Below are 26324 nucleotides of genomic sequence, written 5' to 3' on the forward strand. Positions count from 1 at the left end.
CCACAATGCCTCCGCAGAGACCAGGTGAGCGTAACACATCCCAGCAAGGAAACCCCATTCAGATGGTACGAGTATGTGGACTGACAGCACCAGAAAGTCTGGTCACGCCACAGCTTCAAGTGAGTCCTGCTGCTTTCATCAGGAACCATAGAGAGCTCCGTTGACCAGAGAGACTCTTTGATCCACAACAGACAGGAAGATGGGTGGGAATTAATATTGCATGTTTTCACCCCTTCACCTGCTCTTTTGCAGAGTACTCTGTTCATGACCTTGTGCAGAGAGGAGTTTGTTGGTGGGGACTCAGGATTGGTTCATTATGGTAGGCTTAGCCAACAAAATCCCTGTGGCCTATTTGGATTTGAAAGTGGGTTGTATCCAGCTTTTGGCAGATCATCTGAAGACTTTGCAAGGAGAAACAAGAAGAACTCAACATTTGGCCCCTGGCTGAAGATACAGTCTGCCTTACATCTTCTGCCAGTGAAGGAAGGCCATGACCCCCAAGAGGGAAGCAAGCTCCCTTCCCTAGACATCTTCCAGGGAACAAAGGGAGATACTGAATTCAGAGGACCCATCCAGCAGCTCCAGAAACGGTACCCAGCCAGCACACAGCGTGCCCTGCTGGGTTCTGCCAGCAGGCTTCCTACGTGGGAAGTGTCAGAGAGTCTCTAAACAAAGGACAAGGCCATTGCCTGCAAACACACTCCTTAGCTGTGGGCCGTCCACCTCAAAGGATGACATGAGCCCTGTGAAGAAGCTAGGAGGAGTGCCACAACAAGCATCAACCGTGTCCATCTTTTAAGGACATTTTCAAGGCAATCGAGCCCTCGAACCGCAACCGGCTGCACCACTGAATGTTGTCATGCTGCAGTCACTAAAGCCATCAGAGACGTCTCGACCAGCATTCCAAATCTGCCAATCAGCACAGAGACAACAATTCCTGACCCTGAACTGCTGTGTAGACCAGCCTGCGCCCATCTATCCAGTCTTGCTTGCCGAACTGCCTGCCGCCTGATACCCTCAGCAGTCTCCCATCTTGAACTCTGTTACAGGAGCTGCAAAGCATCCTAGAGCCGATTTGATACTGTCGAGCATCAAGATCATCTCATGCACCAGGTACATTGTGGTTCTGTCCCCGAGATCCTTCTCTGAAGGCCCCTAGTGACATTTTCAACACCTTGCTCCCTTGCTGCTGAAACCAAATAACCTTGAACAGTTAAGACTGATTGCTTTACCGATTACCCTCCTGTCAGTATCCAGAGAGCATCCCTTTCCTTCGTGAAACTATCTATCCTCTGTGCTCATTTACAGGGTGGGCTGTATTCTGTAGTGTGCTATAACTACCTGTTGTAATAATAAAGTAGATATTTGTATACAACCTTGACTGCACAGTCCCTTTTATCATTGGATAATAATTGTATTTTTGGAGTGTTGCAACTAACCAACGGTCCATGATCTTGTGGACATAAGCCTGCTGCTCTGTCCACATTACCAAAATTGGACAAGGAGGTTTACAATTTACTTGTGTTTCCAATCTGGTCAGATCCCTTCTGATGTACTAGAGGTGTGGGGCTGATTGATGGTTTAGAAACCGATATTCATCCCTGGAGCACTGGTGCCCCAGAATTTGATTTGTCACAAGGTGTGGCAAGCCTATGAAGATTCATGGATCTTGATGAGTAAATAAGTCTTGGTAGTACAATTATCTTAACTGTAACAATCCTCTCCAAACAAGAGATTTCCTGCTTGTTTCACCTCTCAAGAGTCACAGTTACCTGGCTAAATAAGGTAAGGCTAATAAAGCAAAACAGAGGAAGAAATGTTGATCCCCAGGTAGCCCAGGGCCTCATCGGTCCAAGACAAAGGATCACGTTCCTTTATATGTTAAGCATGGACGAGGAGTCTAAGATGTTAAGTCTCATACATTTTACTTATCAAAAATTCTGAGGAGGTTTCCCATGTGCTCAGCTCCTCCATCAAGGCTGGAGGAGTATTCAAAGAATCATTAATGAAAATCCACTCATCACCATAAAGAGCCAGTGGATAATCTTCTCTCACCCGCTGTCCTCCCAAAATATAATCCAATAGACAGATTCTCCGGTCCAATTGCTCCATTGAAGAAGCAAAAATGAAGTAGGGCAACAGGCATCCTTAATGGATCACCTACAGCTAGCTATGGAATCAGTATAAAAACTGTTTACACAGATCTTAGTGGGAGGTCAAAGGATTATGGCTCTAAATAAGCTCCTAAAATTCAGACCAAATCTGAAGGCCTTAACAACATCACAAAACTAAAAGAACAGTCAACCCTATCAAAGGCCTTATTGACATCTAAAGCCAACATCCCCATTGGCTATGCAGAAACCATACTGGTTTCAATCAGTCTGATTACCAGTCTGATATTTTCATTTGTGTTTCGATGAGAAATTAAACCCATTTGATCACGCTCGATAAAGGAAGGGCTTCATTAGGTGGGTGGCTACAATTTCTGAAACTATTTAAGCACCCATATTTGGCAGTGTTATGGTGGTAGGAACCACACTTAGATGCCTCATTATTTGGTTTCAGAATTAATGTTGTAACTGATTCCACCATGGGGGGAGTGAGCGAAACTGAGCTGAGGGACGAATGAAAGAGAGCCATAAAAAGAGCCTAATGCCTGACCGTTTTATGAAAAAGAGGTCTTAAAAACCCAATACGGCCATGTATCTTATTCAACTGTCATAGCTGATTTGTGCCTTGACTTCCGACCCCTCTACCTTCAGGCAGTCCTGGCCCGATAATCTACACCAGCATCAACTGACACACATAGAACTCGCACACCGTTGCCATGGCCGGGTGCCATGCATTATTCCATTTATGGCATCATTCACTCACTTCCGCTCACAACTGCAGTCCCTCAGGATACAAAAGTACCCTTCATAAATGACCCTTCTATTTGTATTGATATTGTTGTATCGTGTTACTGTGTTCTATTGTTGTACAGTGCCCCAGCACATACATACATACTTACATACATATGCCCACAATAATGACTTTTTATTTGTACCTCCAGCTTCTCTTGATAACAGTATGCTCTGCGACTTACATTGTCAGCGGCAGTGTTGCAATAGATGCTTTATAGAAGGATATAGGCATGTCTTCTTGGATATAAATCGAGGCGGCCCCAGTATGCCATGTAATTATGGAGCCTGAAGCATAGTCACCTGGAAGCTGATGTCTTACTTCTATATGTGGTCTTGGAGATGTTAAATATCGATTCCATGTGTAAACTGGACACGCACACCGCTCCCAAAATGCGCTGCAGGCCACCTTTAAAGAGGAATCCGGAATAAACCATACTTTGAAGTCAGTAGGGTCGTCAAGAGAGGCGTCTCAGAAGACCCCGACACATCAGACACAGAGGAAAGGCAGCGTGTTGAGGTGCACCACCAAGCATTCCAGCCTCTATTGCACTCCTACGGCAAAGCTGCTTGCTTTTCACATGAGGTCTTTTTTCGGTTTACTTTGTTTTGGTGTATCTTTAACTTTTTTTGTATTGTTTTTCCTGATCCTAAATTGGGGAAGCCCCTGTGCCCACCCTTTCCCTCCCCTTCTTATACTCCAACCACTTTCCCTACCTGTTTTGTATTTGGAATTTCGGTTTCCTTGATAGGCCCCCTATTAAGCATGCAGCATGACACTTGTGTACCTAGGCAATGCAGTAGAGGAGTCACAATAATAACAGCCCTGTTCATGCTCTTTTCAGGTTTAGTAGTAGGTAGGTAGGCCTCCATGTTCTCCTGGTTTAGCAGATGGTTACACACTCTTCTTTTCCTGTTTGATGTGTAAATGTGTCATCCGATGCCTACAGCAACTGGTGCAACACGGTGTGATAAGTTTAGCTAAACAGGCCGAGGGTGTGGACTACTGTTGGTGCTAGGTATTCAAAGGGCGACTACAAAAGAAACACTGTCCTATCTTTTGGGAGAGACTGAAAGTGAAATTTGAAAACCATTATTTGCAATTTGACGGAAACTTGGTGACAGAATGAAGAATTTAGGGAATGGCTGTTCGAAAACTAGCATGTTACTCACCTCCATATGCATATTTCACGAGTTGCTCTGTTGATTCCAGACTGCTAACAATGGTAACATGCTTGTTTTGCAGAATTGGGCATCAATTTTGATCATCAACTAGGACCAGGCATACTCAGACGAACTCAGACCGCATACGGTGGTTCGGGAATACTGGCGAATCTATAAATGCTTGATAACATTAATAGTGTGAAACAGAAGTACATGTTTACATACTAATTTGTCAGACCACTGAGGGACTCTAGCACCGATGTCCACACCCCCTAGAATTATTCGGCTTGCATGTATTTCTTTTGTCTTGAAGAGGACAATGCATGGATAACAAGTGACACAACTGCAAGAGAAAAATAGCAGCAGCAATAAGAAGGAATTTCCCATCTGGTGTGGCTCAGATAGAACCGCATTAAGACTGTGTAGTGGAAGCCAGCATCAGATAATCTGGTGGCTCGCCTGGAAACATCTTTTACAGAAATGTGATACCCTGAAAAGTGGAAGAAATTGTACACTGAATAATGGACAATGTTTAATGCACACCGACTTGATTTATCATAAGAAGAACTGTTTGTTTTTGTATTGTATATGTCCTGATGAGGTGCACCAGACGGAATTTGTTGAGGCCGTTTCTGGTGCCCGAAGCTCGAGTCGACATTACCATAGAGCCAACACCTCCCAGAGTTGGCTCTAACTTGGGTTCATACAGAAAAAATTTGGTAGATGGACATATGTTCAAGAGCAACCACCTTGTAAGATTTACCCTGTCCCTTGTTTTTCAAAAATATTGCTAAATCGACCTATTTTGAGTGAATAAGGTACAAACCTAATTATATGGGGCGTTCTGACTACAGAACAGAACTATCAAAACTGCGACCTTTGCACAAGTACGAGTGGTGTTTTGTATGAATGGGGATGAAAGAGGATGTGAGAAATGATGTATGAGATGTGAGCTCTCTGTTGGTGTGATATATGTATTTTTTGAGTTATTGATTTGTTTATATTTGGAAAAATCTTTTTATAGAAGTGGTATTAATGTGTTTTATGCGATTTTCTGTAAATGTTTTTTATGACTATGTTTGATTAATGAATAAAACAAATGAATTTCTACACATGCTGTCTTTTGTCTAGAACTTATACCCTTTAAGTAGGGTTGTTCTTTGGAAGGGATTATGTGGCGTCCCTACGCATGAATTTTATTACTAATGACTGGAGGGTTGTACATCTATCGATGGATATTTGCAGTTTTGTATGCTTTTCACATGAGGTCTTTTTTCGGTTTACTTTATTTTGGTGTATCTTTAACTTTTTTGTATTGTTTTTCCTGATCATAAACCGGGGAAGCCCCTGTGCCAGCCCTTTCCCTTCCCTTCTTATACTCCAACCGACTTTCCCTACCTGTTTTGTATTTGGAATTTCGGTTTCCTTGATAGGTCCCCTATTAAGCATGCAGCATGACACTTGTGTACCTAGGCAATGCAGCAGAGGAGTCACAATAATAACAGCCCTGTTCATGCTCTTTTCAGGTTTAGTTAGTAGGTAGGTAGGCCTCCATGTTCTCCTGGTTTAGCAGATGGTTACACACTCTTCTTCTCCTGTTTGATGTGTAAATGTGTCATCCGATGCCTACAGCAACTGGTGCAACACGGTGTGATAAGTTTAGCTAAACAGGCCGAGGGTGTGGACTACTGTTGGTGCTAGGTATTCAAAGGGCGACCACAAAAGAAACACTGGCCTATCTTTTGGGAGAGACTGAAAGTGAAATTTGAAAACCATTATTTGCAATTTGACGGAAACTTGGTGACAGAATGAAGAATTTAGGGAATCGCTGTTCGAAAACTAGCATGTTACTCACCTCCAGATGCATATTTCACGAGTTGCTCTGTTGATTCCAGGCTGCTAACAATGGTAACATGCTTGTGTTGCAGAATTGGGCATCAATTTTGATCATATTTGGCAAAAGACCTTAACGGTTCTGAATCCGCTGAGACCAGCAGATGGCAGCATTATGAACGAAACAGATCTCACCGGCCCCATGTTCTTCTGCTTGGCACTCGGGGCAACACTACTGCTGGTATTGTATGCAAGCTTGAATTGTTGTTTATTAAAAAAACCTTACATGCATTTTTTGCGTATACTGCTGTACTGGTAAGCATTGGCAAATTTGATGTGATGTGTTCATCCTTTTTTTCTCAATTTAAACAAATATAATTATTGAACTTCTTATAAGCAAACTAAACGCAAAAATGGTGCCAGACAAGTACGCAAAGCAGAATCTCCTTTAAAGCACATTAGGACAAACTATACGTGTTCTACTTTCTGAAACATCAAGAAATTGTTGTATGGCTTGCTTTATTTTATTTGTTGAATGGCAAAGAGAAACCTGGTGCTTCTCTGTAGCTTGTCTTTCATGAATACCCGAGTTTTGGTCTTGGTCCCAACGATCAAATAATTATTTGCTCAAAGTGAGCTGGCAGCGCATTGCAGGTGAAATCGTAATAGTACAGTTCTACCCTATTCTGAGCTGGCCATGTAGACATATGTCAAACATTTGCATTGGGTTCATTAACCCGCTTAGTTTTCCTATAAAATAGTTCAAGTAAGGAAGGATACATTGATTTGCGTTATACGGTTAGACATTCCTTCTTAACAGCTCAGTAGGTTAAAGGACCTGCTGCAGACATTTCTTCGTAACTCTTATATCACAAGTAACTACAAGTGAATCCTAATTTCCGCACTCTAACCTGCGATCTATGTGCAACTGTTGGTACTATAACAGTCAGGCCAAGGGGAACCACCAGCGCAGTGGCGCTCTATGAGATGTTTAGTGACATCAACCTTTATAGTAGAATGGAAACAGTAAAAGGGTTGCACCACTCATTGAGGGACCTGGAGTTCTTGGGCTTTGTTGGGATCAAGGACATATCAGGTGTGTGCCTTCAAGGGTCAAGCAAGGACCCTATGTATGGAATCATTTCTGCCTCAACTGCAATTGGTAACTGTTACTACCTCCAGTGTCTTCATAATAAGACAATGCAATAATGATAAAACATCAATTGCCGGCATCAAATAAGCACTACTCAAAAGAGTGGTAGTGTTTTTAAAACCCTTTAGGGGTGTTTTAATCAATAAATCGATCGATCGATCAATCAACATACTTTATTTTGTTAAAAAGCCATGATACACAATTAAAATGTCCAAGAATCAGTTATAATATTTTAAGCATAAGAAAATAATTTAAGATTAGAACACTTATAAGGTCATAAGGAAATACAAATAACCTCAATGCAGCATCAATTCACAAATCCATAAACTCCAGGTTAGCGCAAAGTGCATCAGTTTAGAAAGAAGATCACGCCAAAATATTATTTTCAATAGATAGAAAAATACAGACCACATCCCACCTTCCGACACGGTTAAAAGAAGCTCAATCACTAAGATAGCCTTATAGGATTACCCTAATTTTATATTGTATTCTACCATAATATCTTCGATATAATCACAAAAAAGACCAATTAATTGCTATCGTCCATAACTTTTCTTCTGCAAATCCCAGTATGATATAATAATGTAGCCACTGTAAATACATACGCACCATAATTAGTGCCTTTGCAGGCTCTTCCAGCTTCTAAAGTAGTATGAATAATTCTTCTCATGAACCCCTGATGTTCGCTATGGCGATGGTGGAAGCACAGGCCTTCCCATGACTGTATTCCTCTTGCATGCCCAAACAAAGATAGCCACCATTATGTAACACAATGACCTTTGCAAGATGCTGCAGGAGAGAAGTTGCAAAGGTGACATCATTTCAAGATGGTGCTACCGATGGAGCATACCTGAGTAGCGGATAAAGGGATCACCGTTGTAACGCTCAGGTTAGCTTATTATTCCTTTACAGCCGTATGTCTACTCTTTCATTGCCTCCTTAATGGTTGTCTTTTTTTTTGCTCTTGCTGGTTTTCATTACCGTTCTGTATATTTCCATGTGATTCTCTTGACCCCCACCTCTTCTTCCCATGAATGACAACAGATCCTAGAAACTCTGGCTTCCAGCCCACGTTTCCATCATCTGAAGTACCTTAACCTGGATCCTGGCGACACTGACACTTAAAGGGGTTTCCCCGAAGGAGTTTCTCCTTTGGCAGTAGCCACAAAGCCTACCAGCTGTCCTGTGTAACTTCACAATGGGTGGCGTTGGCCGTGCAGGGCACTGACCACATCCTTCATTACGCAGTCAAGTTGTGCTGACTCTAAGATTATAGGTTTCAAATATAATCTTCTGAGATTATTGTGCAAAGGGCAGATAAGAAAGAAATGGATCTCTGTTTCATTATGATCAATACCCTTGGGGCAACAATTAGTTAACATTATGCCCCAAACGAAAGTGCGAGTGCTCAAAGTTAAAATGCCACATCGGAACTTTAAAAAAAAGGGTTACGCTAGATTTGGTTTAATCATATCTAGATGGTGTCTGTACCTAATTTCTGTTTTGTGGTTCCAATAAATACTGACTGTGGACATAGACATACTTTCATCAATGCTTTGTTCAACCTCCTTTAGCCCTAATTCTATTCATAAGGATTTTTTAATGTCAGAAGCAATAGCGTTCGCAAGAGTCCAACAGTTAGTATAACCAACCTAAGCAGCTAGCTCTTTCCCATGTTTCACCCATGGTAAACTGGTATTTCTTTCTTGGTGGATTCCATCTCTCAGTGCTTCCCTATATGTATAGAGCATGGGGGTATTCCAGAGCCGAATCCAATACAATAAGGGTTTAAATGCTGCTTCCTTCCGGCATAACTCAGTCCTAATTCTTCATAAAGAGGAATCATGGGGGTACATCTCGAGAGGCTCAAAATATTCTTCAAAATGTGTTTCAGTTGCCTTCAACTTTTTTGCATTAAAGTTTCCCCATAATTCAGGGCCATAAAATGTGGTTTGCCAGGACTGTAATTTATATAATGCTAAAGGTGGCCTTGTTGCACCATTGCCATGTTCTCTCACATATCTCGCAATGGCATCACTATATCTAGATAGAAATAGATTTGATTGTTCAATTTGCTGAGCCTAGCTTCCCATATCTATGAACCTTAGGCCCAAGTAGCCAATTGTCTAAACGTGTTCAATGTATGACCCACCAATTTCCAGATTCAATTTCAGATGTTTTTTCACAACTGTTTTCAATACCATGGATTTTGTCTGATCATGATTTATTTCAAGACCACTTTTCTTTCAAAACGTGGTAAATAACTTGAACTGTTCCCTTGCCTCTGTTAAAGTCGGAGACTCCAATACAGCATCATCTGCAAACATCATGATTGGAAATGTGTCTAACCCTAGCCAGGGTGCATTGGTTGCAGTTGAGAGGAGAGATTCTATGACACCATTTATATAAAGGAGGAATAGTGTCAGCAACAGGACACAACCCTGGCACACACCTTTTTCCACTTTAAAGGAGGTAGTTGTTCAACCATCCAAGCCCCACCTGACAAGAGATTCTTTACAATAATAAAATGACTTAAGCGCATGGAACAGTGGGGAGGGGAACCCCAGAAGTTTTAATCTCTCCCATAATTTGCTTCTCTGGATTTCATCGAAGACACTTTGTAAATCAATAAATATAGCAAATGCATACCTTTTCCTTAAAATGAAATATTTCTGGATTAAAGATTCAACCTCAAAGGCCAAAACCCAGATTGTAAATGAGGGATTACATCATTTTCATCGATCCAGGGTCGAACAATACTCTAGCATAAACTTTACCAGTAGTATCCAACAGCGAAATTGGTCTGAAATATATTGGATTGTTCTGATCCTCTTTCTTATGGATTGGAACGATCTCAGTCTTCCTCCAGGAATCTGGTATCCTTGACATTTGAACAGCATTATGAAATAGTAGAGCAAAAACAGGCACTCATATCAGCGGCTCAGCTTTCAGCCAATCAATCAGGTGTTTATTAAGACCAGGCGCCTTGCAACTCTTCTCGACAAGTATACTTCTTCTTTTGTAAAGGACAGAACTTTACTAGTCTCATAGTACGAAAATCTGTTTGAATGGATTTTGTCCGAAATATTTTCGTACCATACATATTCTCGAATATTGCAGAACTGTGCTTTACGATTTTCACAATTGTTATATGCAATAAACTTCAAAAAACTAATAGAATCTTTTTTATAAGCTGCCTTTGTAAATTCCACCCATTTGTCACAAATAAAAGTCTTTTTCACACTAGCAATAATATTTGTCAAAAGAATGGGGGAAATGGCACCAACCAGATTGCACTTTGCGCCCAAAAATGTTTCTTTGCCGTTAAGAAAATCTATGAGTCGCAGAATCAAAAAGGACAGAGGTCAAAGCCCCACCTCACATGAATAAAGAAATGGTCCTTGCGAAAAAATGATTTGGCGCCACACAAATGTAAGTATACTCAAAATAGGTATATTTTTTTTAATGATCATAACACAAAAAACTATTAATCATGTTTTTAGCCCATAGGTGACACGTGTTTCGGCAAGTAAATCATTGCCTTTTTCAAACCAGGGCTTGCTTATTAACAAATTATTAGCGCATTAGTACTGCTGTATCTGGAGGCCAAGATATTGTGATACAATGGAGGTAAATATAATATCCGGGTTCAATCCTGCTGACAGTACATGTCTGAACAGGTCTGCAGCTGACGAGCAATGGAATTTACTGCGCAAAGTAACCGTATTCGCAAGTGCCGCCCGGAACGGCACCGACATGCCCACACGCAAAGCATAAATAGTCCCCTGGATATGAATACACACACCCTTCAAACAGTGCTTAGGGTCCCCCGCAAGCAGGCCTGCATCTCAGGGACCATGCGCAGGTTCCCCCTAACTGTTGCCAGCACCCCGACAACATGCATAGGAAAAATCATAACTCTGTAATTAGTATGGAAATCTGCGTGCACACCCCACTAAACTGCGTACGAGCACTCCTAAGTCAGATCAGAACCCTGGTTGCGTATATGCACCCCTATATCCAACATGATTCCTATGCTCAAGTGTACTTATGCTTGCCTTTGGGTGGCATATAGATTAAGTGATTTGCGTGGCCATTACTATGCCAAGAGGCTTCGTGGGTGGTTCCATGAATACGTGTCATGCAACTCATTGGTGGGCATGCAAGGAATTTTTTGTGGGCCGTCCCTCGTAATGCCCACTTCTTTGTACCACACATTCGATTCCATGAATCGACAAACATGGATTTTCACGCATTTTGGCGCAAAAGTACCCTATTTTCTGCGCAAATAATTCCATGAATCGGGCCAAATGTATTTTGTTGTCAAGTCATTCAATCTTACATACAAGGCAAGACAGAAAGAACTGGAAGTACAAAGTATCATGCATATGGGTTTGATAGTTGTACAGTGAAGAAGAAGATGACCAGGAGTCCAAAGATCACTCTGGAGAACCAGAGTGAGCGGTTTAGCTTCTCAAGGTAAGTGATTGGCCTAAAGCAGTACAACAATCCCATGCAAGAGTTTGAAAGAAGCTCCAATGGGACGCTTGGGGAGAGAATGATCCTCTGAGGAGGAACAGTGGGAGCCCTGCATCGGAGGAACAGGAGAACCCGAACGTGGTACAGCATGGAAGGACTACTCGGTTTACTGATGAACAAATCCTTTGACAGCCCCAGGAACCAGCAAAGCACAAGAGAGAGAGAAAGCACAGCTGCGAAGAGTCAAAAGTCTTTCTGAGCCGCTGCAGACGCCACAGGTTACCGGAATGCTACTGGAACCTCGACAAGGGACGCACGTGCATGGGAAACACTGATACCGGCAAGAAAGAAACAAACAATTATGTGGCTTACCCGAGAGGTCTGGGGAGTAAGGTGTGAACACAGAAACTGGAAGGAGAGGGTCAGAGATCAGGAAACAGATAAGAAGTTATGAACAAGAGTGACTGGGACCCTGAATGTGAAAGTAACAAACCAGGAAGAGTTGTATACTTGGCAGGGAAGAGAACCAAGTAAATACAGCACCTCTGTGCAAGTCTGGGACCCACACCCAAATAAGAAGTTGAGAATAAGAGGTTCTGGGACCCTGATTGCAAAAGAAACAAACCACAAAGTGAAAGTGAACCAAGCAGATACAATGCTACAGTGCGAGTCTAGGACTTACACCCAAATATGAAGTTAAGAATAAGAGGGTCTGGGACCCTGAGATACAAGAATTAGACAAGAAAGTGTTGTATGCCTGGCAGCAAAACAAACAAATCAGACATTACAATACACTGGGAGCCTGGTACCCACACTTATATGAGATACCAAAGTTTAAAGTGATGAAGATTAAGAAGGTCTGGGACCCTGTGAGAGAAAGAGAGACAGTCCATGAGAGGATACTTTATTGGCAGGTGAGTGAACAAAGCTGTGCCAAATATTGCGAGTCTGGGCCCTGCAGCCACATGAGAGGTTGATAATAAGAGGGCCAAGAACCCTGGAATGATGAAAGGAATCCTACGCTTGGTAGCAGAGTGTGCTAAGTTGGTGGGATGAAGAACTGTGTATTTAAGATGAATATCCTTGTAAGTGGTTCAGTGATATATTATGAAAATAAGGTATATCTAGGGGAAAGGAGCACAACCCTAGTAGTGGAATCTTAATATTGTTTATTTTCATCACTTTTGATTACCAGAAAGCCTGGGAACTTTTCTGGTGGTTGGAGCTACCACAAACACTTTTACTTGGAAAATAAATAATCCTTGCACAGTTTCTTTAAGTTATTAGTGTTAGGGACAGAGGTAAGCATTGAGACATGACAGTGATGGGCTTTTTTAATTTTGGACTTCCTGACAATCAAACTAGTTTTCTTTGAGGTGGGGAAATCCTTCCTACCTTTAGGGATAGAGAGCTATGTTTCCAACCCTTTCTTGATTAATAAAAGTCTATACCCAAAAATATGCATCCATTCTGTACAAGCCTTACTTCTGCACGCTTACAATGCCTAGGAAATTATTCCATGCCTGCCCCCTGGCCCCTCCAGCGCCTTGCAGACACACAGACCTTTCGAGTCTCCTCACCAACCACACTAAGGACACTACTCAGCTTCTACTGCTAGGAGACTTCAATCTGGGCTTCAATGATCCTGATGACAAACAGCCCCAAGCTATCCAAACCATATTGACTGAACATGGTCTGACCCAAAATATCCTTGCCCCCACTTACAGCAAGGGCGAATATTAGACTGGGTAGCCAATTTGAACTGCTCTATCAATATCACCAAAATAATACTACAACCTTGGACAGACCACCACTTAATTGGCTTCTCCTCCACAATAGAGCCCCAAAAGCACAAAAACACAGACATGGTACCAGCTCTCCCTCCCCCCCAGAAGCAAAAAATATATCACTGCTAAAAAATGACTTCCCTACCTCCTCCCTACCCTCTCTTCCCTCACCAACAACTCTGACCCAAACGTACTAGTAGAGATCTTTAATAACACTATGACCAAGGCCCAGTGCTTAAAGTGGGCCGGGGCCTGACGGGGCCCCCGTCCTACCGCAACATTGCCAGGAATCGCAGGATGCATTATCCCGTTGCGGCCGCAGCCGCGACAGGAGATGCGCCTGCAATGAAGTCAGGCATGCTGACAGAAGTGGCAGCCAGCCACAGCGACGCTGTGACTGGCTGCCACTTCTGTCAGTCATAGTAACTGCATCTGGTGACCCCTCGCGTGAGAGTTCACCAGAGGGAGTTACTGTCCCTTTGTTTCCCCAGGTCGCCTTTCACCCTCTGCGAACCTGGGGTTTCTTCGACATTTTTTGAGGTTTATGAAAGATGAATTGAATTGTGTACTTTCAAAGTCATCTTTTATAAACCCGAAATGTTTAAAAAAGATGGCCTGAAAACTAGTCAAACCGTAGGGTATGCACACAAATATATATAAATGTTATATATTTGTATGCGTACCTTACTATGGTTTGTGTACTTTGCAAGCCATCTTTTATAAAGGTAGAAATATGTTATATATTTCTATGTTTAGAAAAGATGGCTTGCATAGTACACAAACCATAGTAAGGTACGCACACAAATATATAACATTCATATATATTTGTGTGCATACCCTACGATTTGCGTACTTTTTAGGCCACGCCCCTCCCACAAGCCACGCCCCCAAATGAGGGCCCCCCCTCGATTTCTTACCCCACTTAAATCCCTGCCAAGGCCCTCAACATCATTGCGCCAGTCAAACTACGTAAAAGTAAACAAAAGTCCCACCTTAATACCTGATTGATGCCCCAGCTTAAAGAATTATGACTCCAAAAAAGAAAGCTCCAAGCTGTTTGGCGACACTCCCTTAGGGACGAGAACAAAGTCCTACTAACTAACTTCGCCAATATGTACAAGAAAGACATAATCCTCACCAAAAGGAACACATTTAGTGACAGAATCAGTAAGGCTAACTCCAATACCAAGGAGCTATTCACTATCCTTTGTACCCCCAATTGTGTTCATTGTACTTACCTACATGTTGTAACTAAGCTTCAAATATCCTTGTAACTGCTGCGCCCAGCTACCTGAGGGTTTGGTGCGCATTACCAAGCAAACAAACAAACAAACAAACAAACCTTATCAATTGTGTGCATGCAAGGAGCTGGGGCCCAGGCATGGCATTTGTTTTACTAACATAGATGCCCATTAGAAAATGGCATGCCTTCCCCCTGGGCTCTAGCGTCTAGCACATGCATATAATCAATTATGTCTGCATGCAGGGAGCTGAGGGGCTCAGGAATCAGCCATGGCATTGCATGTGAGGCATTTGGAATCCCAGGGAACTGACATGGCATGCTTTACTGAGCATAATCAGCAAAAAATGCCTGTCACTTTGGCCTCCCAGCACCTCACAAGCACACACTCAATGTAATGATGTCTGTAAGCAAGGCTATGGGGGTCCCCAGGGCACAGGCATGACATTTTTACAAGATATCAGAGATGCCCACCAAAAAATCCCATCCCTGCCCCCTTTTCCCCCAGCTCCTCACACTCGCACCCAATAAATGTACACACACACACACCCACACACAATCAATGTGATTATGTGTGTATACGAGGTTCTGGGGGTCCCATTAGCAGGCATGGTATTTTTTCTAGACATCTATCATTGAAGGCCAGTACAAAATAACATGCCTGACCCCTCTGCCCCCCAGCGCCTTGCATGTGCACATAATCAGTGATTATGTTTATTTGAGGTGCTTGGGAGGCCCAGGGATCAGGCATGGTATTTTCTACTAGACATCTTTCATAGATGCCCAGTAAAAATAAAACACCATCCCTGTTCCCTGGAAACCCACCAGCGCCTCAGGATGGGAGCTGGTTTTGGCCCCTGGGGAGGGGAGTTGTGCAACAAATACATTTTTTAAATAATGTTGTTGTACAACCCCAACCTCATCTTGCCAAAATTAGCTCCCTTAGCCAGCACACACACACTACCATTTACACAACATTCACACGCAGCATACACACACCTGAACCCATCATCATACAGTCACTCATAAGACAAGCGTACACGCATCCATACAAATGATTAAATTAACACAAACGTACCTTCTGCCCTGGTCCTGAAGTTTCCTCCCAGTGTTCCAGCTCCTGCATATCAAGTCTTTCCTGGCTCCTGCACATGCGTGCAGGAGCTGCAGCATTCTTCAGGCTATATACTGCAGTTTTGAAGTGTCCAGGCTGAGAACCTGATAACTGCAGTTTGATCCATGTGTTCTTACAGTGGCACTGTAGCCATACATTGGGCATAGCCCGCACAAACATACTTTGGAAATTACTGACATACATCAAGACCAGTTAGCATGAAAGAACATTCTTACAGTAACAATACTAAGCACAGCTAACATGGAAAATAGAATAGCTGACATGAACATGATTTGCAGCAGGGGTCAAGTCCTAAAATTAAAGTGGGGGACTCATCAACAAACGAAATGGGATGTGACGTTGCCAGACATTAGGATATCAAGGCAAAATGTGCACATTTCATTAAATTGGCTTTGCATAACCACCCAAATTGCACAGGACGAATGGCATTTTCCTTTCATAAAATCAGCACACACAGAGAGGACATTTTAATGTAATAGTGTTTTTGAAAACGTTAAAAGTTGTGCATGTTTTAAAGAACCAATACAAATGTTGTCCCTGGAACATGCAGGAACTCAATGGGACATTTCAGCTTTAGCGGTTTGTTCTTTTTCTTCAGGCTATATACTGCAGTTTTGAAGTGTCCAGGCTGAGAACCTGATAACTGCAGTTTGATCCCTGTGGTTGGCATTAATTCAGAAATCCAAAGAAGACACTGGGGACTGAGCCCACCCTCAGTCCACCTACGTGTACCTTCGACTTGACCCCTGCTTTGTAGGGGCAGTACTCACATATATTTGGAAACAGTGGTGGACTGGGAACCAAAAGACACCGTGGAAAATGTTTTCAAAGTGGCCCCATAAGGATTCTGAATGGCCCCCGTAAGGATTCTCCCCGCTCCGTCTGTATGTGCAGGGACGCACAGGAGCACCCCCTTGCACATACAGACATGCAGTTCCCCAGCCAGCAGTCCAAATGTGCTATGCAAGGCTGTGGAAGCAAAAGGACATGACTAATTGAACATGCATGGCTCGGGAACATAACTGTCCCTTTGACAGTTCAGTCAGCACAGGAGTGCTCAATCAGATGCAAAAAGCAGCTGAGCGTGCGCTCAGTGTTTACGCTGGTCTAGCTCCTCGGCTCCTTCATAATGATGGGGTGTGCTGGTGTGTTGGCACCACAACGCCCAATATCGAGGAGCCACCATGGCAAACGAATTTGGGTGAGGTCTAAAAATACAAATAGCCTAGCTGAAGACTTTCTGTACCTAAAGAACAGCAGCAGTCTGTTTAAAAACAAAATAACAAAAGAAAAATCATCAGGATGCCCCCAAATAAACAATAAGGATGCATAAGCATGCCTAGATGTCCTTCTGTGACACATGCTGCCTGGGTAGTGCCCAGCGATGCTGGACTTTTGGAAATTTGGTGGAGGCCATTGCAGATCGTTAGCCGGATTCCTTCTTCCCTCCAATTTTCTTTGGGTGGAGTTCATCGCTCTGGCATAGGCTGTTGTTATGATATGATATGGCATTTGTAACGTGCCTATACACAAGTGTTTGTATCTCCCAGATTACAAACTCTGTGGCAAGTTGCTCATATTGCTGCTCCAGAGTCTGATTTGGCTCTGGATGTAGTTGCTCATGGAGGACAGCAGAGCTTAGTTAGTGTCCAGCTGCAGATCTTCTTTGGTGGACTTTATGTCCCTTGAAAGTGAATCTGGTGTCTCCTGCTGAGTGACCACATAGGCTTGTCTGGCCAGAATGTTCTTTTCTTCTTTTTCGGTGCAGGACGCTTAGCGCTATGGCAAGAGCCAGAGGACTGCAGAGGCATGCTGGGTTGAGGCCTCTGATCACTTTTCTTTCTATGAAGGGATCCAGTAGTGGGGGGAAGAGCTAGGTGTCACTACTATTCCACTAGCTCCCTCCCCAAGTACACAGCAATATTTATCTCCTCTTTGTGGTTTTATTCTCTTTAAAGTAAAGCCCCAAAGAGCAGGGCAGCAGAAGAGACTCAGCAGTGGACTGGTACGGAGAATGAAGGTGCTACGGTTCAGTGTCTTTTTCTTTCTGATGTACCTACTTTATTTCTTTCTCTTCTCAGGTGATACATTAGGGGAGGGTGATACGGGTTGGTGCCTAGTTCATTTCTATAAGGCTTCGTTTACAAAGCGTGCCTCCTAGTGTCGATGCAGTGGATCCTTCCCTTTTCTTAATGTGAGAGTGCTGGAAGAATGGGGTGTTAAAGAGGGCATTTTTCAGCGGCGTTGCCTACAGTTACAGGGAGCGTCCCTGAGACAGCCATGGTCTTCACTTTATTTCGTTCTCTTCGTATGCTCCACATGGGAGCATCGGTAGTTGAAAGGATCCTTGGTAAGCAAGGGCGAAACATGTAGGGCGCACAAGCGCAGGGAAGGACTTAATGTATGTTCATAGGGACTGTCTGTTCTAACAGTCCTCCTCTGATTCCTGGACCCCTCTAGAGCACTTTGAATTTCTGGAGGGTCAATCCCTCTTTAGAGCCAGCGGCCCGCACCATTCTGTTCTGTCCCCCAGGGATTGGCATCTCTTCTGCTAGGATCTCTTCCGGTAAGGGCATGTGTTACCCTGCATGGACACACCACGGGAGACACATTAAGTGAAATGGCCAGTCAGGTGAGTAACTGTGAAATCTAAAATGGTGGCAGTGTTTGCATGTTTTGTTCCACAGGGAAAATGTTTTTTATAATCAACAGGTAATGTATTCAGAACATAGGATTACATATACACCCACTGTGAAAATGCATGAAACTAAAGTGAATTCCATTCGCATATCAAAGTGGCTCAGTCATATTTGCAGATAACATAGTAATAGCATAATATACCATTTGCACTACCATGTTGAATTTACTACACCATGGGCATAAATGGCCTAGATATCCCTACATTTTATGTTGGGTTACACTTGGGTTGTACACAAGTTTCTAAACGAGTTTCAATCTCCCACTGAGCTAATTTACTTTGGTAATGGGAACCGGGAACTACCTCGAACTTCACTTAGTGTATCTCAAATTCCCACTACAATCTCTCCAGCTGCTCAAACAACAGTATATATTTCTGCAAAATAAAGCATGATTGTAACCTCGGCAAGTAGTGATTTCTTGGAATCCTTGTACATATGTATGGATATTTTAGTCCTTGAAAATATTTATGGTTTTGGCAGGAAATATGGCTCTTTTGCATCACTTTGAAACCAGAATAATGCTACAGATAGATGAAAGAAGAGAAGAGGTGTTGAGAAGTGGATTATTTAATTGGCATGACAAATGGCAATGCTTGGGGCATGTATTGACATTTGCAATGATTCCTGATTCTTGTGTTTTAAACCCAGATAACCAACTAAGGGTTGTTTTTATTGAATGTGTGCCAATCCAGAGTTAGGATGTACCGAGGTTGTTTGCTGGTAATGTGTGTGAACTCTTTTTAGGCTCTTGTGAGGTGGTGCCTGGAGAAGCATGCATGCCGCATCTGGACCCCACGACAGGCACTGTCTGCAAGGCCAAAGCATGTTTTGCAGTGGTCAATAGCACCTGGGAAGCTTTTCTGTAGAAATCCCTGCTTTCGTCTGGGTGACAGTCAGCTCAGGAAGACCATTCACACAGCCCAAGGGAAAGCTCTTTCGTATTTTGATGAAACCTTTTCTGATGTGCCTGCTTTTATGAAAAGACGCCTGCTTGCCCGTACTGCAGTGACAGACAATGGACGGAGCAGGCCTGCACATGCTGAACTGCTTCCTGTCACCATCCATATGCCAAAGTCTAAAGAGTCTTTCCTCTCTCCCATGTCTGTGCTCAGCTTGGTAGCTCTTTCTCCTCATTCTGCATGTCCTGCTCCGGTGGAAGGGCTTGCCTCTTCATGCGCCTCCAAAATCTTCGTACCTGTTCAGGGCAATGTTAGAGCGTGTGTCACAAAGTGACTCATTTTCTTTCAACTCCAGACTCTGCCCCCCTACAACCCCCCCCCCCCCCCCCCCGATTCCCAGAGTGTCCTGATCCCTCCACATGCTTCCTCCAATACGAGTTTGTGTGTGCATGTGTTGCGAATGGCATGTGGGCGTATGCATGTGTGTGTGTGGGTGAGTGACTGTGGTCATGCATATGTGTGTGTGCGGGACACATGCATATTTGTATATGTGTGCTGGGGAGGAGGCATGAACATGTTTTTCCAGTGGCATTCTGGCATATATAATAGGCACAATGAATGTGAACGTGTGTTTGTTAAGTGGCAATACTAGCAGATCATGGCTCATCAGCAAGCACGAACATGTGTTCTTACAGTGGCACTGTAGCCATACATTGGGCATAGCCCGCACAAACATACTTTGGAAATTACTGACATACATCAAGACCAGTTAGCATGAAAGAACATTCTTACAGTGACAATACTAAGCACAGCTAACATGGAAAATAGAATAGCTGACATGAACATGATTTGCAGCAGGGGTCAAGTCCTAAAATTAAAGTGGGGGACTCATCAACAAACGAAATGGGATGTGACGTTGCCAGACATTAGGATATCAAGGCAAAATGTGCACATTTCATTAAATTGGCTTTGCATAACCACCCAAATTGCACAGGACGAATGGCATTTTCCTTTCATAAAATCAGCACACACAGAGAGGACATTTTAATGTAATAGTGTTTTTGAAAACGTTAAAAGTTGTGCATGTTTTAAAGAACCAATACAAATGTTGTCCCTGGAACATGCAGTAACTCAATGGGACATTTCAGCTTTAGCGGTTTGTTCTTTTTCTTCAGGCTATATACTGCAGTTTTGAAGTGTCCAGGCTGAGAACCTGATAACTGCAGTTTGATCCCTGTGGTTGGCATTAATTCAGAAATCCAAAGAAGACACTGGGGACTGAGCCCACCCTCTGTCCACCTACGTGTACCTTCGACTTGACCCCTGCTTTGTAGGGGCAGTACTCACATATATTTGGAAACAGTGGTGGACTGGGAACCAAAAGACACCGTGGAAAATGTTTTCAAAGTGGCCCCATACTACACAGTTTGAGCAAGCCCAACCCTTTCCCTGTGAGGGTTTGGAAATAAAATATGTTACCACACAAAAGAGGCCTAGGGTGCTGGTGCCTAACGGGAAATCACCAGCGTTCCCAATAGGCCAGTCCACCCCTGTTTGGGAACAGGTAGCGTGTTTTCTTTTAAAGGCAATGATTATGACCATTTTTGAGAAAGGCCTGAGTGTTTCTTTGGACACATTCAGCTTGACATGGTAGTACAACATTCCCCTGTCTGCTGTTGGTGACCTGGCATGTATTGCAGTTCCCTCAGACCCTCACTCACCTTTTGCCACCTGACTCACTCTATGAAAGCTCACTCTACCTTCTATGTACCTCGAGTCTCCATCACTCGCCCTCTAGCAATGGTACTCTTCTTTTCTTGCCCTCTTGCTCCATCATCACATCTTCTCATTCTCTCATTTTCATTTACACCCTTACTTTCTCTCACCTCCTTCCACTCTTATACCTTCTCTGTCACTTTTCCTCCTACTCTTACCCTACCTTGCTCAGACCACCTGTAGTTAATCATCTCCCAATGGCATCCTCTGCGGCTTATACCATCACTCTTTTTCTCATTGAATGTTTACACCTGTGTGCTCTGCAAACAACAAACCTATTGGCTTTGTCAATGATTGTTTTTCAAGGCAGTGAAGTGTTTCCAGCCCAAATTGGACTATAGTAGCATCCCAGGCCTATTTTCATCAACATTGTCTGTCAGACCACTACCCAACTTAAAAATGATATTTTTACATTTCGATTGACAAGGCGTCATATACTAATTCCCGCAGATCGGTAAAGGTGTTGGTTAAAATGGTGCTAGACTTGTGCTGCCGTTTTTACCAATCTGCTGTATTTTCATTCATTTGCCAAGTCGGAGTTTGGGTGGTGGACAGATTTAATATATATGCAAGCTTTTCTTGCTCTGCCTGACCAATCTGGCTGCATTGTGGTCAACATGTGATTTTCCTGCTGGTGGATTCCGATAGAATACACCCGTTTGCAAGTGCCAAAAGCAGTCTCTTTCCATAGGATAGCATTGTAAATGCTGCCTACCATGTGTAAATGACATGCAACGTTTCAACATTTTGAAAATGGAGTGCCCCACAAACGTATTGTTGATGCATAATACCTGACCAAGGATTAATCCAGACCCAAACTGATGCATGTACCGCAACTCACAGTACTGCAGTATTGAGTGACGGCAGCCAAACGCTGGGTACCCGCACCCTGTACAACACTCCGCTGCTCTCAAACTTGTTTAGCACTTTGAACAATACAGTAAATAAACAATAAATAACAATTTAATTTAAACAATAACATAAATTATAACTATCATGAATATTGTTTGCACTATGTTTTGCAAACAATCACAATTGCACGGAATTGGCACAGCATGCAAGTGGTAATGTGGGCAGTTGCCTTCATGCAATTTCTACTTTTTGGGAAATTACCCCATCACACCTTTTTTTAACATGTGATGGTAAACGAAGGTGGAAAGACGCTTTCGCATGTGTCTTACCCTTTATCACTTGGTGTGTCAACATTTTAAAATTTCATGCCAGGGACCTTTAGTATTGAGGGGCCCCTCCTTACAATGTACAATTCAATTTAAAATGACCCTCTATGACTTTTATCTTAGTACTGCTAAACCTGAGGTAATTCTCGCAACAATATTTATGGGATAGGAAGATAGCTCAGGGACAACACGCTTGCCTTGGGAACATGATGGTTGATGCCAAGTAACATAAGGCAGATACATTTTCTTAAGCTTAAAAGCTCTACGAATCCAGCATTGGGCACAATGTAAACAACCAATTACATTTCAAATGACCAATGAAATAAATGCAGTTTTATCAGAATGTATATATTGTACTTTTAGAGCTCATCGTTCGCCCGAAGGCCTCTTGGCGCTACACAATACTGGGGAGAGCAACCAGGAGCAAGAAGTTAGAATAGGAACGTTTTCAGCTCTTGCCTGAAGGACAGGTAGTCCTTGTTTTTCCTCAATGACAGAGGGCACAAACTCCACAGTTTAGCTGCCACCACAAAAAAAGCTTGACCACTTTTATGCATAAAATTAACGTGAGGGACAACTACATGGCAGGCATGGGCCGAGCGTAAAGCCTGGGTAGGGACGTAACGACAGAATTTCTTCCGGATGTATTCTGCAGCATTCCCATAGAAGACACGATGAACCAGGCAGATGGACTTAAGAAGACCTATATATACATATTATATAATAAGCAATTGATCAGGGTGGAGGCCAAAAATACTATAACCCAGAAATTATTTTAATGTAGTTGCCTAAATGGGGACAATAAACATGGAAATGTAACAGATGTGATATATTTAAAAGAGCGTAACACAGGAAGGTGAACAAAAATATATTAGCGAAACAAAAATTCTTCCTACAATTTACAAACAATCATAAAAGTAAGTTAATCAACAAAAATGTGAGGAGTGAACACCGTTTACAGGTACCCAAATACACTACCCCCTTCACTGACATATTCATATACGTTTCCTGCAGATCATCACAGGATACCCCATTCTATGAGATCCCATTCCAAGTGACCGACCTGATGAAGGCTGATTCAACTATTTCATTTTTACAACTGCTCTCAAAGGCCCAAACACATTGTGTCGACAACCTAAGAACCATACAAATATATATGATAACCTGGATACATCAGGGAATTGCCAGGCGCCTTCTTGTATATTATACTTAAAGGAGACCTGTTTGGCAACAGGAAGCCAGTGCAGTTGACAAGGGATGGGGTAGGATGAGTATAACGGGGGGCAGCCGATGGATGAGATAATCAGGCTGGCCTAGAAATTGTGAATTACATTAATCAAGGGCAGATGGGACCAGTGCACCGACCAGAAGAGCCCTAATTTCTGATGTTAAGAAAGGAAAAACCCTTCTGAGAATTTGTAGCCAATAGTGGGCTTGCTGGCACAACGCACTAACCTGCAACTCAGCAGACAGGGTGTCAGCGATCTTGACTCCAAGGTTCTTTAGAGCCAAGATATGGGTAGGAAAAGGACCATTGGAGGGAGGCCAGAACCGGGGGGGTCCACATAACGGCAGCAGCAGGGGGCTGACCACCAGCATCTCAGTTTTATCGCCGTTCAGCATCAGCCAGTTACTCCTCGTCCATTCCCCCATGGCCGCAAGACAGGCCTGGAATCTGGGTGCAGTTTCAGACGAGGAGAGGTCCAGACGCACCATGATTTGAGTGTCATTGGCTTATGAATATCATAAAAATCCATGGGCGGATATGAGTCTGGCTAGAGGGTGAACATAGATGTTGAACATGATGGGTGAGATGGCAGACCCTCGGGGGACAAAACAGGTGAGGGGACACAGAGCAGAGCAAAAAGGAGGAAGAGAAAGAGACTGAGTGTAGCCAGATAGAAAGGAACCGAACCTGGAAAGGACGGCACCTGAGATGTCAACCCCGTCCTGGCACTCAAGCAGGATCGAGTAATTGATGGTGTCAAAAACGGAAGAGACATCAAGCAAAATGAAAGCTCCCATGCCGCCCTGGTCCTGCAACCGCACCAGATCATCAACTGCCAAGGCAAGTACAGCCTTGGTGTTGTGACCACGGTTGCAAGCCAGACTCAGGGGAGTCGAAGAAAGAGGGGCTTTTCAAGAACGAACTAAGGCAGGGAACCACAAGTGACTCTGACAATTTATATTAAAAAAAGGGAGAAGCGATATAGGGCAAAAATTAGCCCACACGGGTGGATCCAGGGAAGGCTTCTTGAGAAGTGGAATGACAATGGCATGTTTTGGGATGGCCGGAATGAGGCTGGTGCTGAAGGAAAGATTAACTGTCTGCGTAAACAGGGCGGTGACCAAGGGCATGATTTCCTTCAACACGTGATCGGGTCCAGGGGAGCGGCAGAGCTAAGCCTGGTAGAGGCCACAATGATATCCTGTGGGGAAAAGGACAGAAAGGCGGACCACTGGAAAGGTGGCTCAGAGACAAGAGATGTAGAAGGTAATTGGACCCTCAGGGCGCCCGAGGAACAGATCTTTTTTTGGATGTTTTACATTTTTCAACAAAAAATGCAGCCAAAGAGTCTCATAGTGACTGTGAAGGGTCAATGGCCCCAGTTGGAAGACAGGAGAGCAAGCAGACAGTGCAGAACAGCATTTATTAGGTGAGATTTCCACTTGATGGATGAAGTAAGTAAATTTGGCTTTGGTGGTACAAAGAGGAAATTTGATTTAGGAGAGATTTAGCTTCCAGACCATACATACTATGAAATTCACGCTCAGCTTGATGCTTTGGAAGTCGAAGAGATCAGAGTTGATCAGTGAACCAAGTTTCAGAGCTGCAAAGTCTAGGTTTTGTGTATTTAAGAGGGGCAAGGGCATCATCAGTGTCCAAGCCTGCCTGCGAGATGTAGTGCAAGTCCAAAATAGGGTGGCCTTCACACGCAGAAGCCAGCTGAGCAGCAATATCAGTAGGAGGAATAGAACGCCAGTTGCGATGAGCATCAGGCTGGACTTTTTTAACAGGGGCTGGCACGGGGAGTTTCCATTCCAAAGGGAACACAAAATGATCAGCACATGAGACTGGGAGTGGAGGAAACACTGTGGTGGAGATCTCCTGTCGTGAATGCACTCTAGAACTATGAGGGTTAATGGTTGTTAACCCATGTTTCACTATTAAATATCTGAATCATCAGGAATATGTTAATTGGTATATCCTATTAAAGTGATTTCCTCCAAATGCACCTGTACTTGTTAATATTGAAATCTGGGATAAAACATATTGTGCACATAATGGATCAAATTCATACAGCTGTTTGCATACTTTCATGTGCTAAATGTGCTCACATAGCGACACAAACATTACACTCTACCGCCGTAGCTCTTTGGGCCTCATCACGGGGTGGGCAGTAGCCCTTAAATGCGGTGGTAACAGTGTTACTGCGGCATTTAAGGGTCTGCCCAATCTCGAGTCTGGAGTATCTATCGCCAGATCAGAGCTGCGGGTAAGCATCCCAGAACAATGCCCATTTTCGGTGCAATTACTGCCACAGGTATTACCACATTGTTAATGTGCCGAGAATTCCCCATTGTGTTGGACCCAATGGGGAATGGGGAGTAACGGTTAGCACCCAACCCATGATACAGCAGTAATACCTCCAGAAGGGGCGCACTAACGCAAATAAAGTACTGCCCAACTGGTTGTTGCATCCCAGATAACATCTGTGAGTCATTGAAGAGGTATCACCCAAGTTGACCTTTTACAATTGACCTTTTGCACAATTGACCTAATTATAGTGGTCCTAATTGACCTTCTGCATAATTGTCCTTTATATTATTTTAGTTATTTTATATGTGTATTGGGTTGGTTTTGGATTATAAATAATATAAGGGGATTGGGTGGGGGGGTTGCATGGTTTTTTGGATTGGGTGAGGGGTTGCGGGGGGTTTCCCCTCACATATATGTCCTAATTGACCTTCTAAATTAGCTCAATTGTGCCGAGGTCAATTCTCCCGAGGTCAGTTGTGAAAAGGTCAATTAGTATACAACCATTGAAGAAGGTGTATTCAGGGATGCAGCAGCACCTTT

The 26324-nt window shown here is 43.3% G+C and overlaps 1 protein-coding gene across 1 annotated transcript in view; it reads left to right on the forward strand.

The window, feature by feature from the left end:
* The window catches only part of YIPF7 (Yip1 domain family member 7), a 747023-nt gene that overhangs the window by 423768 nt on the left and 296931 nt on the right, over positions 1 to 26324 (forward strand). The window contains exon 4 of the mRNA XM_069631733.1: positions 5993 to 6138. Within this exon, the coding sequence (XP_069487834.1) occupies positions 5993 to 6138 (146 nt within the window). The remainder of the gene's footprint in view (positions 1 to 5992; positions 6139 to 26324) is intronic.

This window comes from Ambystoma mexicanum, chromosome 6q, assembly GCF_040938575.1.
Source record: "Ambystoma mexicanum isolate Mex_15411 chromosome 6q, UKY_AmexF1_1, whole genome shotgun sequence".
NCBI lineage: Eukaryota > Metazoa > Chordata > Amphibia > Caudata > Ambystomatidae > Ambystoma > Ambystoma mexicanum.